The sequence below is a fragment of the Lampetra planeri genome, chromosome 3 (assembly GCF_965212315.1).
Source record: "Lampetra planeri chromosome 3, kcLamPlan1.2.h2, whole genome shotgun sequence".
Classification (NCBI taxonomy): Eukaryota; Metazoa; Chordata; class Hyperoartia; order Petromyzontiformes; family Petromyzontidae; genus Lampetra; species Lampetra planeri.
Window position 1 is genome coordinate 832,742 of NC_136109.1, and position 15,975 is coordinate 848,716.

The 15,975-nt window shown below is 62.8% G+C and overlaps 1 protein-coding gene across 1 annotated transcript in view; it reads right to left on the minus strand.

Annotated features, from left to right (window-relative positions):
- LOC144734457 (uncharacterized) overlaps positions 1-13,879 on the minus strand; it is a 105,013-nt gene extending 91,134 nt beyond the window's left edge. Inside the window, exons 1-19 of the mRNA XM_078616652.1 lie at positions 13,875-13,879; positions 13,162-13,347; positions 12,844-12,941; positions 11,621-11,793; positions 11,215-11,374; positions 10,955-11,034; positions 10,097-10,271; positions 9,814-9,990; positions 9,464-9,585; positions 9,016-9,174; positions 8,467-8,647; positions 8,090-8,156; positions 7,675-7,990; positions 4,172-4,357; positions 3,695-3,822; positions 3,267-3,447; positions 2,914-3,000; positions 1,824-1,952; positions 1,418-1,537 (exon numbers count right to left, since the gene is read on the minus strand). Of these exons, the coding sequence (XP_078472778.1) occupies positions 1,418-1,537; positions 1,824-1,952; positions 2,914-3,000; positions 3,267-3,447; positions 3,695-3,822; positions 4,172-4,357; positions 7,675-7,990; positions 8,090-8,156; positions 8,467-8,647; positions 9,016-9,174; positions 9,464-9,585; positions 9,814-9,990; positions 10,097-10,271; positions 10,955-11,034; positions 11,215-11,374; positions 11,621-11,793; positions 12,844-12,941; positions 13,162-13,347; positions 13,875-13,879 (2,730 nt within the window). The remainder of the gene's footprint in view (positions 1-1,417; positions 1,538-1,823; positions 1,953-2,913; positions 3,001-3,266; positions 3,448-3,694; positions 3,823-4,171; positions 4,358-7,674; positions 7,991-8,089; positions 8,157-8,466; positions 8,648-9,015; positions 9,175-9,463; positions 9,586-9,813; positions 9,991-10,096; positions 10,272-10,954; positions 11,035-11,214; positions 11,375-11,620; positions 11,794-12,843; positions 12,942-13,161; positions 13,348-13,874) is intronic.
- Between the last annotated feature and the right edge of the window lie 2,096 nt (positions 13,880-15,975).

Here is a 15,975-nt window from a genome sequence, read left to right on the forward strand (position 1 = left end):
GTGGGGGAGTTGATAGTAGAGACAATGGGACGAAGAGGTGTATCTTCTTTATGTATCTTTGGCAAGCCATACAATCTTCGTGGCCTGGCTGCAGAAGGTTTCAACGAGAACTGTTTGGTCTGATCAATTAATGCGGTTGAAGCAGAAATGATTTTGTTGGTTTTGGTGACGAGGCTGTTGGTGGGGTCTCTTTTTATTTTTGTATAGCTGCCATCGTTGAGTAGTTCTTGGATTTTGGTGTTGTATTCTGTTTTGTCCATGATGACAGTGGCATTGCCTTTATCGGCTGAGAGGATGACAATGTCATCCCTCTTTTCGTTCATGAGGCGATCCACATATACAAACACAGAGACAATTTCAACCGAGAAGATGGATTCTGGCTCAGCAATCATTGGAAGGACGTAATAAACCACTTCGGATCTTAACTGATTGTTGTTCACGTTTATGGTGACTTTCAGACCGCAGTCCACTCACTGGCATTAACTATGTATCTTGTGTTCTCCACAGGGAATGCATTATTTGCTCCGCTGCGGATCTCCTGCCACCGTTTTCCCATTCACATGTTTCATTGCTTCTACATACTATTAACATGCCCTCCCTTTGTTAATGCTACCCCCCTCCCTTTGGTGCTGCTGATCCTGCATAATGCATGGGCATAATATGACTTTGAAACCCCCCCGCCCACCTCCTACGCATTTCCCATGAATATGCTAAATTCCTCTTGATATGCACATTCTTTTGTTAAGGCTCTCTTCTTCTTCCACCTCCAACTCAGCTTATATATAAGCTCCTAGCTTGGCAGTGTCTCATTCTTCACCTGAAGACGGCTGCTTGCGTTGTAGCCGAAACGTCGTGAGAATTATTTGATTTTATTATGTTTTATTTTTATTATTTTATTACTTCCCTTCTACGTGACTTTACCGAAAGAACCAAGAAGACCTTAACTCACTGTTGGGGCAAGTACTGTTAGGAGCGAGTAGCAGCACCTGTGAAGGCCGGCACTGTGGCACACGAGGGGGTCGGTGGCCACCTCTAGCCACTACACTGCCGCTCCCCACAATACGATACGCAGCACATGATGTGTCACACGAGTGGTGGTGAGTCCAGTGAGTGGTGGTGAGGCTGGTGAGAGATAGTGAGGCCGGTGAGAGGTGGTGAGGCTGATGAGGGGGGGGCACCGTGGCCCGGCCGCCAGAATGTCACAACCACCACAACACTGATGGTTGTGGTGCTTGCAGCGGTTGCGGCGGTTGCGGTGGTTGTAGCGGTTGCGGTGGTTGTAGAGGTTGCGACGGTCACGGTGGATGCGGCGGTTGTGGTGGTTGTGGTTGCAGTGGTTGTGGTGGTTGCGGCGGTTGTTACAGTTGCGGAGGTTGTGGTAGTTGCCGCGGTTGCTGCGGTTGCTGCGGCCGCTCACCTTGCTGACGTCCTTCTTGTCCAGCGTGAGCTTCCCCGCGGCGCCGTAGTTGAAGTCCAGGCCCTTGCCGTCCACGGAGAAAACCTCCGCCTTGAGCTCAGCAGCGCCAGGGACCTTCAACTGTACCGACACCCCGGGGGCAGGGTGAAGGGGAGGGGGGTAGGGTGAAGGGGAGGGGGGCAGGGTGAAGGGGAGGGGGGTAGGGTGAAGGGGTGGGGGGGCAGGGTGAAGGGGTGGGGGGGCAGAGTGAAGGGGTGGGGGGGCTGGGTGCAGGGTGTATATCCATATGAAGCGGCGAGTGACGGTGTGCAGCGAGTAGAGTTGGTAAGTGGCGAGCGACGGTGAAGGAGTGATGGTCCGTCGGTAAGCGTGTGGTGAGCGAGCGAGCGGTGGTGAGCAGCGGCACCTTGAAGGAGTGGCTGGCGCTGAGCTCCAGCTCGTGCCTCCAGCTGGTGAAGGTTCCCTGGTAGCGCCCGCTCAGCTTGGCCTGCCCCGTGTCCCCCAGGTTCAGCTTCCCGCTGCCCGAGTACTTATACTGCACGGCACGGGCGCAGCACGCACATAGCACGCGCACTCATGCATTACACGTACACGCGCTGCACCGAGATCCCACCGTAGAGCCTTAGACTATAAGAATAGGTTTTCTGCCCTTTCTGGCCATAAAACGGTTTGTGTCAAGATGTTGTAACACCAAACATAAAGATATCATTGTCACTGCATTCACCACACAGACTCGTGGTGAACATGCAAACCAACTACAATGCTCTGGTGGTGTGTGATGATGCATTGTCTTTTAAACTGATTGGTCCACACCGGAGACAGCTTTCTTTAGAGTTTCAAAGACAATGCCATCATATACTATCAGAGCATGTTTTTTGTTTGCATGTCCACCACAAGTTTGTGTGGTTAATGCAGATATCTTGCACAGTGTTTCTGTTTGGTGTTTTAACATTTTTACACAGCTGTTTTATTGCCAGAAAGGGTAAAACCTATTCTTAAATGTTGATACTGGCAAGGGAGGTCCCATGATGATTTCGCCTTAGACTGTTGGGACAAGTGCTGTAAGCAAGTGGCACCGATGGAGGCCGGCACGGCACGCCAAGGAGTGGGTGGCCAGCACCATGCCCCCAGCGCTGATGTCTAGGTAATCATTTAAGGCTGAGTCGACCCAGGGGAAAGCCAAGACCAGTTCAGATATGCATCACCGATGCTGGACGTGAGCAGTAATCGAACTCGGGTTGGCGGATTGGCAACGCAGCGCGCTAACCGCTGCCCTCCCGCATACACGCACCGCACGCACGGTGAGACCGTGACACAGGCGGTGGTGGCACATCCGGGGACACGGGCGGTGACACGGGTGGTGACATTGGTGGTGACACAGGCGGTGACATTGGTGGTGACACAGGCGGTGGTGGCACATCCGGGGACACGGGCGGTGACACGGTCGGCGACCCCGGGGTGTGGCCGTGAGGCCGGCAGTCACAGCAGGGCCTGACCTGGCCATCGCGTTGACCCTTGAGGCAGAGCTCGGCCACCTTGGGCAACAGACGGAGGTCGTACGGCTGCTTGAGACTCACGCAGGCCTGCACACGGGGACACGGGGACACGGGGACATGGGTAGACATGTACACGGGGACACGGAGACACAAGGACACAAAGACAAACAACACGAGCCATTGCCCATTGCACATGCGACTTTCACTTTGGCAGGGTGACGCAGGGTGGTTCATGGCTGGGAGTGGTGGTGACCAGAGTGTTGCAGGGCGGTGCAGGGTGTTACGTGGCGGTTAGTGGGTGGGATCAGGGCGCCGCCGGCGGGGGTGACGGCGTGGCGGTGGGGGGACGGCACCTCGGGGCTGTCGAGCTCCGTGCCGACGGAGGCCCGCGCCAGCACCGTGTCGCGCTTGTCCAGCGTGGCCGCCAGCTCGGCGGCGTAGCGCCGCCCTCGCGCCCCCGTGGAGCGCCGGGCTCGCCGCTCGGCCGACAGCGACGCCTGCAGCAGCAGGTCACGCGGGGCGCGGAACGGGTGCCTGGCACGAAGACGACAACGATCACCACCCCCCCCCTTCCCCACAGCGTAGCCACTGACAGACTGACGGGGGCAAGCGCTGTGAGCGAGCAGCACCTGCGACGAGCGGCGGCGGGCGGCCACGTGCTCGCACGACGCACGTAACTCACCACACGGTGCCTCACCGCACCTCACCACGCACACTCACACGGCGCTCCACACCTCAGCGCACCACGCCACACCTCACCACGTGCCCCTTCCTCGCTCACCGCACGTGCAGCGACACTCGCCCGCGCTCCTCCCCGCGCTCCAGCGACGCCGCGAGCTGCACGGCGCGGGCGGCGCCCCCCCTGTCGCGCCATGCGCAGCCCAGCGTCACGTTCTGCACCGGCTTCTGCTGGGGCGGAGTGGGGGGGGGGGGGGGCGACACGCGGCACCGTCTCGCGCCTGCGAGCGCGTCCGTACACTTGCGTGCATGCCCGTGCGCGTGCTCTGCGTGTCCGCGTGTTCCTGTGTCCGTTTGTTGTCTGTGCGTGTCCGTGTGCGCCCGTCCGTGATCAACGTGTGTTGCCATGTGCACCCGTGTGGTCTCCTTATGTGTACACGCGTGTTTGTGTGTCCATGTGTGCCCGTGTGTGTCCTTGTATTCTCACGTGTGTCTGTGTCCCTGTATATCCCCGTGTGTCCCTGTGTATCTATACCCCCCCCCCCCTCCCGGTGTGTGTGTGTGTGCGCGTGGATAAGACCTCCTCGTCCCAGCTGCCGGTGACGTTGGCGTCGCCGCCCGGGTACTGCAGGTGCAGGCGGCCGCGCTTGCCCCCTTTCTTCTCCTCCAGCAGGAGGTCGGCCGCCAACGGCCCCGTGTAAGGCCACTGCAGCTCGTTGTGGCTCGTGAAAGAGCGCTGCGGCCTCACCCGCGAGCTCGACAGCACCTGCCGGCGGCAGGGACATCGTAGCACCGTCAGCACTGTCAGCACCTCGCTGGCGCCCTCGGTGCCCGCTGTGATCTCAGTGCTCACTGTGATCTCAGAGCTCGTTGTGATCTCAGTGTCCGCTGTGATCTCAGTGCTCGCTGTGATCTCAGTCCTCGCTGTGATCTCAGTGTCCGCTGTGATCTCAGTGCTCGCTGTGATCTCAGTCCTCGCTGTGATCTCAGTGTCCGCTGTGATCTCAGTGCTCGCTGTGATCTCAGTCCTCGCTGTGATCTCAGTGTCCGCTGTGATCTCAGTGCTCGCTGTGATCTCAGTCCTCGCTGTGATCTCAGTCCCCGCTGTGATCTCAGTCCCCGCTGTGATCTCAGTCCCCGCTGTGATCTCAGTGTCCGCTGTGATCTCAGTGCTCGCTGTGATCTCAGTGCTCGCTGTGATCTCAGTCCTCGCTGTGATCTCAGTCCCCGCTGTGATCTCAGTCCCCGCTGTGATCTCAGTCCCCGCTGTGATCTCAGTCCCCGCTGTGATCTCAGTGCTCGCTGTGATCTCAGTCCCCGCTGTGATCTCAGTCCCCGCTGTGATCTCAGTCCCCGCTGTGATCTCAGTCCCTGCTGTGATCTCAGTCCCCGCTGTGATCTCAGTCCCTGCTGTGATCTCAGTCCCCGCAGTGATCTCAGTGCTCGCTGTGATCTCAGTCCCCGCTGTGATCTCAGTCCCCGCTGTGATCTCAGTCCCCGCTGTGATCTCAGTCCCTGCTGTGATCTCAGTCCCCGCTGTGATCTCAGTCCCTGCTGTGATCTCAGTCCCCGCAGTGATCTCAGTGCTCGCTGTGATCTCAGTCCCCGCTGTGATCTCAGTCCCCGCTGTGATCTCAGTCCCCGCTGTGATCTCAGTCCCTGCTGTGATCTCAGTCCCTGCTGTGATCTCAGTCCCCGCAGTGATCTCAGTGCTCGCTGTGATCTCAGTCCCCGCTGTGATCTCAGTCCCCGCTGTGATCTCAGTCCCCGCTGTGATCTCAGTCCCAGCTGTGATCTCAGTGTCTGCTGTGATCTCAGTCCCCGCTGTGATCTCAGTCCCCGCTGTGAACTCCGTCCCCGCTGTGATCTCAGTGTCCGCTGTGATCTCAGCGTCCGCTGTGATCTCAGTCCCTGCTGTGATCTCAGTGTCCGCTGTGATCTCAGTCCTCGCTGTGATCTCAGTCCCCACTGTAATCTCAGTCCCAGCTGTGATCTCAGTGTCCGCTGTGATCTCGGTGTCCGCTGTGATCTCAGTGTCTACTGTGATCTCAGTCCCCGCTGTGATCTCAGTCCCCGCTGTGATCTCAGTGTCCGCTGTGATCTCAGTGTCTGCTGTGATCTTAGTGTCCGCTGTGATCTCAGTCCCCGCTGTGATCTCAGTCCCCGCTGTGATCTCAGTGTCCGCTGTGATCTCAGTCCCCGCTGTGATCTCAGTGTCCGCCGTGATCTCTGTGTCCGCCGTGATCTCAGTGTCCGCCGTGATCTCAGTGTCCGCTGTGATCTCAGTGTCCGCTGTGATCTCAGTCCCCGCTGTGATCTCAGTCCCCGCTGTGATCTCAGTGTCCGCTGTGATCTCAGTGTCTGCCGTGATCTCAGTGTCCGCCGTGATCTCAGTCCCCGCTGTGATCTCAGTGTCCGCTGTGATCTCTGTGTCCGCCGTGATCTCAGTGTCTGCTGTGATCTCAGCCCCCGCTGTGATCTCAGTGTCCACTGTGATCTCAGTGTCCGCTGTGATCTCAGTGTCCGCTGTGATCTCAGTGTCCGCTGTGATCTCAGTGTCCGCTGTGATCTCAGTGTCCGCTGTGATCTCAGTGTCCGCTGTGATCTCAGTGTCTGCTGTGATCTCAGTGTCCGCTGTGATCTCTGTGTCCGCCGTGATCTCAGTGTTTGCTGTGATCTCAGCACCCGCTGTGATCTCAGCCCCCGCTGTGATCTCAGTGTCCGCTGTGATCTCAGTGTCCGCTGTGATCTCAGTGTCCGCTGTGATCTCTGTGTTCGCCGTGATCTCAGTGTCTGCTGTGATCTCAGTCCCCGCTGTGATCTCAATGTCCGCTGTGATCTCAGTGTCTGCTGTGATCTCAGTCCCCGCTGTGATCTCAGTGTCCGCTGTGATCTCAGTCCCCGCTGTGATCTCAGTGTCCGCTGTGATCTCTGTGTCCGCCGTGATCTCAGTGTCTGCCGTGATCTCAGTGTCCGCCGTGATCTCAGTCCCCGCTGTGATCTCAGTGTCCGCTGTGATCTCTGTGTCCGCCGTGATCTCAGTGTCTGCTGTGATCTCAGCCCCCGCTGTGATCTCAGTGTCCACTGTGATCTCAGTGTCCGCTGTGATCTCAGTGTCCGCTGTGATCTCAGTGTCCGCTGTGATCTCAGTGTCCGCTGTGATCTCAGTGTCCGCTGTGATCTCAGTGTCCGCTGTGATCTCAGTGTCTGCTGTGATCTCAGTGTCCGCTGTGATCTCTGTGTCCGCCGTGATCTCAGTGTTTGCTGTGATCTCAGCACCCGCTGTGATCTCAGCCCCCGCTGTGATCTCAGTGTCCGCTGTGATCTCAGTGTCCGCTGTGATCTCAGTGTCCGCTGTGATCTCTGTGTTCGCCGTGATCTCAGTGTCTGCTGTGATCTCAGTCCCCGCTGTGATCTCAGTGTCCGCTGTGATCTCAGTGTCCGCTGTGATCTCAGTGTCTGCTGTGATCTCAGTCCCCGCTGTGATCTCAGTGTCCGCTGTGATCTCAGTCCCCGCTGTGATCTCAGTGTCCGCTGTGATCTCAGTCCCCGCTGTGATCTCAGTGTCCACTGTGATCTCAGTGTCCGCTGTGATCTCAGTGTCCACTGTGATCTCAGTGTCTTCTGGTGCCCTCTGGACCCGCAGGCGCTCCAAGTGACCGCCAGTGCTCCGAGTGCCACCAGCTGGTGCTCACGGTGGGTGCCAATGCTCTCAGAGGTCGTTAGCGAATCCGCTAGTGCCCAAAGTGTCCGTCAGTTCTCCCATCTCGCAGCCACGGGAGCACCCAGTGATAAAGACAGGGAAGGAGATTTATTCCCGGAGGCGTCTTAGTTGGCGGAGCATCACCAATGGATGCCCATTAGTGGAGGCTCACTAGCTGAGGCTCGTTAGCCGAGGCTCGTTTAGGGTAGCCTTGCTAGGGTAGGCTCGCTAGCGGAGGCTCGCTAGCTAAGGCTTGCAAGCAGAGGCTCGCTCGCAGAGGATCGTTAGGGTAAGCTCGCTAGCAGAGTCTCGTTAGCAGAGGCTCGTTAGTGGAGGCTCTTTAGCAGAGGCTCGTTAGCGGAGGCTCGTTAGCGCCGCACCTTCAGCACGGTGCCCTTGGGCCCCGACAGCTGCAGGAGCAGCTCCTTGAGCTGCTCGGCGTTCTTGAGCGTGGCCTCCAGGACGTGCTGTGGGCCCGGCGGGGAGCGGGCCGAGCGGGCCGAGCGCCCGGTGCCGTCCGTCGCCAGCGTGGATCGCGTGACGAACGAGCGGCGCTCGGGCTGACGCAGCTCGTGCTCGACACGCGCGCGCAGCCACGGCGAGTCGACCGCCACGGAGCCTGCACGCTCGGCACGCAGCAGAGAGACGGCTGCGGGCACCCCTCCCGTGTGTCGCCTGTCGCAGGGCGAGCGGCGCCTGCAGAGAAGAGCGGCACGGCGCACGTGGGGGGGGCGGTTGCGGCCGGCGCCACGGCCGGCCGCCTTTCGTCTCCCACCGGAGCTGGCATTTACGCACCGCACCGCGTACTCATTCGAGGCCGGGTCGACCCAGGAGTTGTCCAGGGCGGTGCAGATGATCGTCGCTGATGTTGGCCGTGAGCGCAAATCACACCGCGGGGTGGCCGGTTTCGTGGCGCAATAACCACTGCGCCACCGCTCCCCGCTCTCAACGTTATCACCGATACGGGACCCGGAGTCACGGTGAGGCCCACAAGGCACTCCCTGCCCGGTGTGTCACCGGTGAGACCCACGGTGGCACCAAGCGGCTCAACAAAGTTGCGGTGTCACTACGGCACGTGGTGTCACCGAGCCACACACGAGGGTGCGTGCGTGCATGCGTGTGCGTGCGCGTGCGTGCGTGCGACGCGCCAGGGTGGCCGCGCCGGTGCTCACCATCCCATGCCCAGAGCTGCGGGCTGGACGCGTCCTTCCAGAGCAGCTGCGCGGCGAGCAGCTGGCGCGCGTTGTTGGAGGCGCGAACGGAGGTGTTGCGCGCGTAGCTCCCGCGCAGCGAGTGCACGTGGCTCAGCGCCGCCTCCGCGTCCACCTTGTGCGCCGGCAGCTCGGCCTTCCACTGCCGCGACAGCACCACCACCCCCGCACAACCGCGGTTAACCGCGGCGAGAAACCGGCGCCGATTCTCCGCCAGCGACGCTCGTGCGGTCGGTCGGTCGGTCGGTTTGACCCTTTGCCCCCGGGGAAAGGGGTCGCATTGACGGCTTTGTGCCACCAAGAGGTTTGGGGGGAACGATCGGCACGCTATCCGAATCGGTGAGGCCGGCTATTAGCAGGCAGTGTGGGTCAATGAGACTCGCATATTGCGGTGTGCCGTGGAGTAGTGTGGCGTGCTGCGGCGTGGCGTGGCGTGGAGTGGTGTGTTACGCTCTGCTCTGGCGTGCCGTGCTGCGCCGTGCCACGGTGTGGCGCGTGCGGAGCGAGCACCTTCACCAAGTACTTGATGCTGCCACTGTCGGACTTGTCGCTGAAGTCCTGCTCCAGCAGCAGCCGCTTCTTGTTGGACTTGAGCTGCCACTCGGCACCGTAGCTGAGCTGCACGCGTGAGCGCGCGCTCTCTCCCTGGAGGCCGTGGTCCACGCTCAGCTGCACCGCGCAGGGAGAGGGGGGGCGGTCACGGGGAGAGGGGGGAGCCACGGGGAGAGCGGAGACGGGAGCCACATGAATAGTGGAGACAGGGGCATCACGGTGTGTGGCATGGGGGACGGCACCTCCACGGCTCCACATCGAGAGTGCACCACCAACTCCACCACGTCCACCACCAGCCCACGTACCCCACTTCCACCGCCCCAACCCTCCCTGGGGTGTGCCGGCGGGTGAGCCGGTAGGGGTAGGCGGGTGGGCGCACCGGGAGGGTGGGTGCGAGCGTGGGTACCTTGTGAGCGAGCGCCGGGAACTGGGAGCAGGCGAGCTGGTGCGTCGCCTCCAGCGCGGGTTGCGCTCCCAGGCGGAGCGCCTGGCTTGTGCCGCACTCGTGCGGCAGCGCCGCCGCCTCCCCTGCATGCGGTCGCCAGAGCGTAGGAGGACACGCGACCCGTCAGTGCCACGGTGCGCCACACGATACCGTTGTTCAGAGGACAGACACCCTGGCGAGAAGTGTGCGGTGGTGCTGGAAGCAGAGCGCTGGCGCAAGGAAGGCGGTGGCACGAAGGGCCCACCAGTTGCAGGAGGAGGGGAAGGAGGGAGCGAGCGACGAGGAGTGGCGAGCGAGCAAGCGGGACTCACCGCGCACGCCGTACTTCAGGCTCAGCGCCGTCGCCCAGTTGCGGTCGCGCACCTGCACGGAGCCCGAGGCCTTCGCGCCGATCACTCGCGGCACCAGCAGCTGGACCTCCCCCACGTAGCGGCCGGCCCCTTCTGCCTGCCGGCCCGGCCGCCCCCCGGTGGCCTTCTGCAGGCTCACTGCGGAGGGGCGCGGAGGGCACGGGGGTCACGACACGACGGGATTGCAAGTGGCGGGAGGGGGGGGGGGAGCGGGCGGTGCGGGGCGCCGTCTCTCACCCGCCACCGTGGCCGTGTCGCTCAGCAGGTTCTGGACGGCGCCGTGCAGCGTGACGGAGCGCCCCGGCTCGAAGGTGCCGTTGGCCGAGGCGAGGACCGGCGGCCCCGACGGGGACACCTTGGCCTCGACGAGCGCGCGGGAAACGACGCTCCGCGCCGGACGGACGCTCCTCCCACAGGCCCTGTGCGTGGCACCGGCACAGGGAACGGCGAGGAGTCATCACGGAGCTACCGTGGAGGGAGTGATCACGGCGCCGTCACGGGAACTATCACGGAGCCGTCGCAGCACCATGACGGCACCATCGTGGAACAGTCATTTTCATCGCCACCACTATGTGTGTACGTGTATATTTTTTTCGCACCGCACGTAGCCAACCGTGCTCATCAGAGGTGCAGTGCTGAGTCGATGGCCAGTGTTGGGTCTGTGGGCTGTGTTGAGTCTGTGGGCAGTGTTGAGTCTATGGGCAGTGTTGAGTCTCTGGGCAGTGTTGAGTCTCTGGGCAGTGTTGAGTCTCTCGGCAGTGTTGAGTCCATTGGCAGTGTTGAGTCTCTGGGCAGTGTTGAGTCTATGGGCAGTGTTGAGTCTATGGGCAGTGTTGAGTCTGTGGGCAGTGTTGAGTCTTTGGGCAGTGTTTAGTCTATGTATGTACGTAGCCAACCGTTGCTAATCGACGGTGCGGGATGATGATGACGACGACAACGATCGTCATCATTATCCCGGGCATCGCCCCTGGTGATCCTGCGCCGCTCTGTGACCAAGACATCGAGGCGAATGGGTGGCGAGCGATTGAACCGCGAGCGCCGCGACGGAACGGGAGGTTGTGGCGAGAGCCCCCCGCGGCACGGATGCCGACGCCGGCCCCACCTTCACGAAGTACTCGTCCTTGTCGTCCACCGTGAGCTGCAGCACCGCGCGCTTCTTCTTCTCAAAGTCGTCCACATCACCTGGTGGGGGGGGGGGGGGTGGAGGGCGGGGGGCAGCAGCACGGCCTCCAACGTCATTGACCACGGAGCTTACGGTGACAACGACGCTGCCGCTACACGAGCACCACCCCCCTGCCCCGCCCCCTCCCCCGCCCCCCCACCCCCACCCGCCGCCCCCCTACACCCCTGCCCCCTCCGTACCGCGCACTCGCAGGGAGCCGTGAGGGTGCACGATCTCGGCGCGGGCGCTCATCTCCTGGCAGCGGAGCTCCACGGTGGCGGAGAGGTCGCGGCTGACCCGGGAGCCCGGCGTCGCCACGCCAACGTGCAGCAGGGCCTTCTTGGGGCACGGCTGGTCGCCCTGCGGTCATCGCGACAGGCGACGCGGCCGCAGCCGCGGCGACCACTCGTCGGTAACCAAGGCGACACAGCCGACACCGCGACGCTGCTCCCCGTAACCACGGCGACACAGCCGACACAACGACGACCGTCGTCAGAATCGCCACGCGGCTTGTGGCCTCCACGCACGCAGGGCACCGCACCGACCCCCCGGGGCCCGACGGACGCTCCGTCAGCGCAGGCCTCACCAGGACGCGCGGACACGCACCTGCCTCTCGACGTCGTACGTGGCCTCCAGCACGTACTGCTGGAGGCCCGGGTCGGTCTTCTGCAGCGACACGGAGGCAAGGGCCGGGCCGGGCAGCGGGAACGCCACGGAGCCGAGGCCGGGGGGCGGCAGGGAGAGCTCCGAGCAGAGCTGCCAGCCGAGCTGCTGCGACACTGATGGGGGAGTTTGGGGGCCACGGTGAGACGGGAGCCAGTGTCAAGGTTTGACAAAGTGGGGGGGGGGGGGGTAGATAAATAATGTTGTGATTGGGAGGGAGTGGGAGAGGAAAGTGGGAGACGGGGGGGGGAGAGGAAGGTGGGAGGGGGGAGAGGAGGGGTGGGAGATGGGGGGAGAGGGGGGTGGGAGAGGGGGATGGGAGATTGGGGGAGAGGGGAGGTGGGAGAGGGGGGGGGTGGGAGAGGGGGGGTGGGAGAGGGGGGTGGGAGAGGAGGTGCGAGAGGGGGTGGGAGGGGGCTGAGAGGGGGTGGTGGGAGAGGGGGAGTGGGAGACGGGGGAAAGAGGGGGGTGGGAGGGGGCTGAGAGGGGGGGTGGGAGAGTGGGGGTGGGAGACGGGGGAAAGAGGGGGGTGGGAGACGGGGGAAAGAGGGCGGTGGGAGAGGGGGGTGGGAGAGGGGGAGTGGGATACGGGGGGGAGAGGGGGGGTGGAAGAGGGATGTGGGAGAGGGGGGTGGGAGAGGGGGGGTGGAGGAGGGTGGGAGAGGGGGGAAGAGGGGGGTGGGAGACGGGGGGGAGAGGAGGGGGTGGAAGACAGGGGGGGTGGGAGAGAGGGTCGAGAGGAGGGGGGGGGGGGCGACGGCTCGGACGTTGAGAAGGAAGGAAGCACGCTTTTTGGCTGTGGTGTGGACGTTTTGTGGATGGTGCGGTTGTGGTGTATTTTGTGACCCACGTGCGTTTCTGGAGCAGTGCGGTTTGATTGCGGTGTGGTCGAGGTGTGGTTGCGGTGTTGTTGCGGTGTGGTTGGGGGTGTGGTTGAGGTGTGGTTGGGGGTGTGGTTGAGGTGTGGTCGAGGTGTGGTTGAGATGTTGTTGCGGTGTGGTTGCGGTATGTGGTTAGGGGTGTGGTTGTTGTGTGGTTGTGGTGTTGTTGCGGTGTGGTTGCGGTGTGGTTGCGGTGTGTGGTTGTGGGTGTGGTTGTGGTTGTGGTGTGGTTGCGGTGTGGTCGAGGTGTGGTCGAGGTGTGGTTGTGGAGTGGTTGCCACCCACGCGCATTGCTGGAACAGTGCGGTGTCGTTGGGGCTGAGCGCCGCGCCAGCCTCTTCAGGGGTAACCGCTCCGCACCACGCACCGCGTACAGCTTCGAGCTGACGCGACACAACCACCACAACCACGAACCACAACACATTTACAGCGCAACCAAGATACCGACAGTCTCTGTACCACCCCCCGCTCCCGTGCCTCCACATCTTCGTATGCCCCAGGATGTCTCTCTCCCCGTGTTTCCATGTGTCTATGCCCATGTGTCCCCATGTCCCCATGCCCCTGTCTCCCCATGCCCCCTCCGTGCCCACGTGGTGCCCCCACCTGAGCGTGAAGACGTCCACGGAGCGCTCCGGCGTGTCCAGGTGGAGCCGCGCGCTGCGCCCGTCCCGGATCCGCACGCCGACGTGAGCCAGCAGCGAGGAGCGAGCGGCGCCTTCCCACTCGAGGCCCGCCGAGCCCAGCCGCCCCTCCAGCCCCACGCGGGCGCTCACCTGCACAAGCGCGCTGCTTGCGGCGCAGCACCAGCGGCGGAGTTGGCACAAGGCGGAGGTCACCGCGCGACTGCCCCGGACAGCCTCGCTAGCGCGTGAAGTGATTCTGAAGTGGCTTGCGTGGCGATAGCTCGCAGCGCGGTGGTGTGGTGTGTCTTGTGGCACGTTCGACTGAACACGTTTCGTTTTAGCAGGTAAGGCGCGCCAAGCTATGCCGCTCTTCTTTTCGGAAGCTAACCTGGCCGCAAATGGTAAGCGCAACGAAGTGGGCTTATCATCGTCATGTGGAAATTTACGACGTCGGACTCTAAATGTGGAGGGAAAAACCGGAGAACCTGGAGAAGAATCCACGCGACCACGGAGAGAGAGACACCGCAAACTACACAGCAGGCATCGCCAGTGTCGGGGTCGAACCCACGACCTCCTGCATATCAAGCGAGGTAGTTAACATCTCCTAACCACCGTGATGATGATGAGAGAGCGAGAGAGACACGCAAACTCCAAATATACAGCAGGCATCTTTCGTGTCGGAATCGAACCCACGACATTCCTGCATACCAGACGAGTCAGTCAACATCTCTTGGTGTGGTGCGGGCGTACACGGGATGGATCTTGGCGTGGAAGTCGAGGCCGGGCCCGTGGCGCGGCCCCACGGCCCCCTGCAGCGACACGTCCACGGCGGAGGAGGCGTTGAGCGACAGACCCAGGGGCAGACCGATGGCTGTGGGGAGCCAGAGTCGCTCCGACGCCAGCAGCGCGTGGTGGCTCCAGCCCACGCGCTCCCCCTGCACGGACGATTTTGCGTGAGCGCGGCGACGCAACGGCACGGAGCGTGGCTCGCGTCGTTGCACCGAAGAAGCGCGTCTCCTGCCGTCGTTCTTTTGAGTCCGGAGAACGAGCACGGGCTCGCGGGCTCGCAGGCTCGCAGGCTCGCACCTTGGCTCGGCGGGGTGGAGGGGACGTTGTCGCGTCTCACCTTGAGCAGCCGCACCGCGGCGCCGGCCACGTCGAACGAGGAGGAGGAGGAGGTGGACGAGGAGGGGTTGCGCAACCACGCGGCGCAGTCGGTGAAGGCCACTTCGCTCCCCAGCAAGCGCAGCGCCAGCGAGCAGACAAGCTCCTGGGAGCGTCGCCCCGACACCTGCAGCAGTGTAGGGGGGTGACCAGGGGCGACTCAACCAGGGGCGACTCAGCCAGGGGTGACTCAACAACAGACATCCATCATAGAGGGCAGCCACAGAGCTGCCCTAGGGGTCACAGTGCAGGGGTCACAGCGTGGGGGTCACAGCGTGGGGGTCACAGTGCGGGGGTCAAAGAGTGGGGGGGTCACAGTGCAGGGGTCACAGCGTGGGGGTCACAGCGCGCGGGTCACAGAGCGGGGGTCACAGCGTGGGGGTCACAGCGCGCGGATCACAGCGCGGGAGGTCACAGCGTGGGGGTCACAGCGTGGGGGTCACAGTGCGGAGGTCACAGCACGGGGGGTCACAGCGCGGGGGTCACAGAGCGGGGGTCACAGAGCGGGGGTCACAGAGCGGGGGTCACAGAGCGGTGGTCACAGTGCGGGGGTCACAGCATGGGGGTCACAGTGCAGAGGTCACAATGCGGGGGTCAGAGCGTGGGGGGTCACAGAGCGAGGGTCGTCGCCCCCCCATCCCCTCCCCCTCTTTCCCCCTCCCCCCCTTTACCTGGCGGTGCAGGCATTGTGCGCGCTCCGCGTCGACGGCGGCGTCGCACTGCGGCCCCGCCGCCGCCGCCGCTCGCGCTCGCCGCTGCGTCGCGCCGTGGCCAGGGCCCGGCAGGAACCCCCTCGGCGAGTACCCCCACGGGGTGGTGGGGGGCTGCCCACGCCGCCCGGCCCCCCGAGGAGGCTTCGTCACCCCAAGGAGACGCTCCAGCAGGGGCTCCACGTTCTCCACGCGCCCAGACAGCTGCTCCGCAAGCGCACACACGCACACACACGCACACACACGCACACACACACACACGCACACACACACACGCGCACACACACGCACGCACGCAAGCACACGCACACATACACGCACACATGCACGCACACATACACGCGCACGCACGCACACGCACACACACGCACACACACGCACACGCACACATACACGCACGCAAGCACACGCACACAGACATGCACACATACACGCACGCACACGTACACGCACGCGCATGCACGTGCACACACGCACGCACACACACAAAGATAGAAATCCCCCGTGTGGCCTAGGCAAGCCGGTTGGGGGGCAAGTGCTTCGGACGAGCACCGATGAGGGCCGGCACGACGCACGAGGGGGTGGTGTGCGGTGAGGCACGGGCTGTGTGAGTGGTGAGGCACGGGCTGTGTGAGCGGTGAGGCACGGGCTGTGTGAGCGGTGAGGCACGGGCTGTGTGAGTGGTGAGGCACGGGCTGTGTGAGTGGTGAGGCACGGGCTGTGTGAATGGTGAGGCACGGGCTGTGTGAATGGTGAGGCACGGGCTGTGTGTGGGCGGTGAGGCACGGGCTGTGTGTGGGCGGTGAGGCACGGGCTGTGTGTGGGCGGTGAGGCACGGGCTGTGTGTGGGCGGTGAGGCACGGGCTGTGTGTGGGCGGTGAGGCACGGGCTGTGTGTGGGCGGTGAGGCACGGGCTGTCG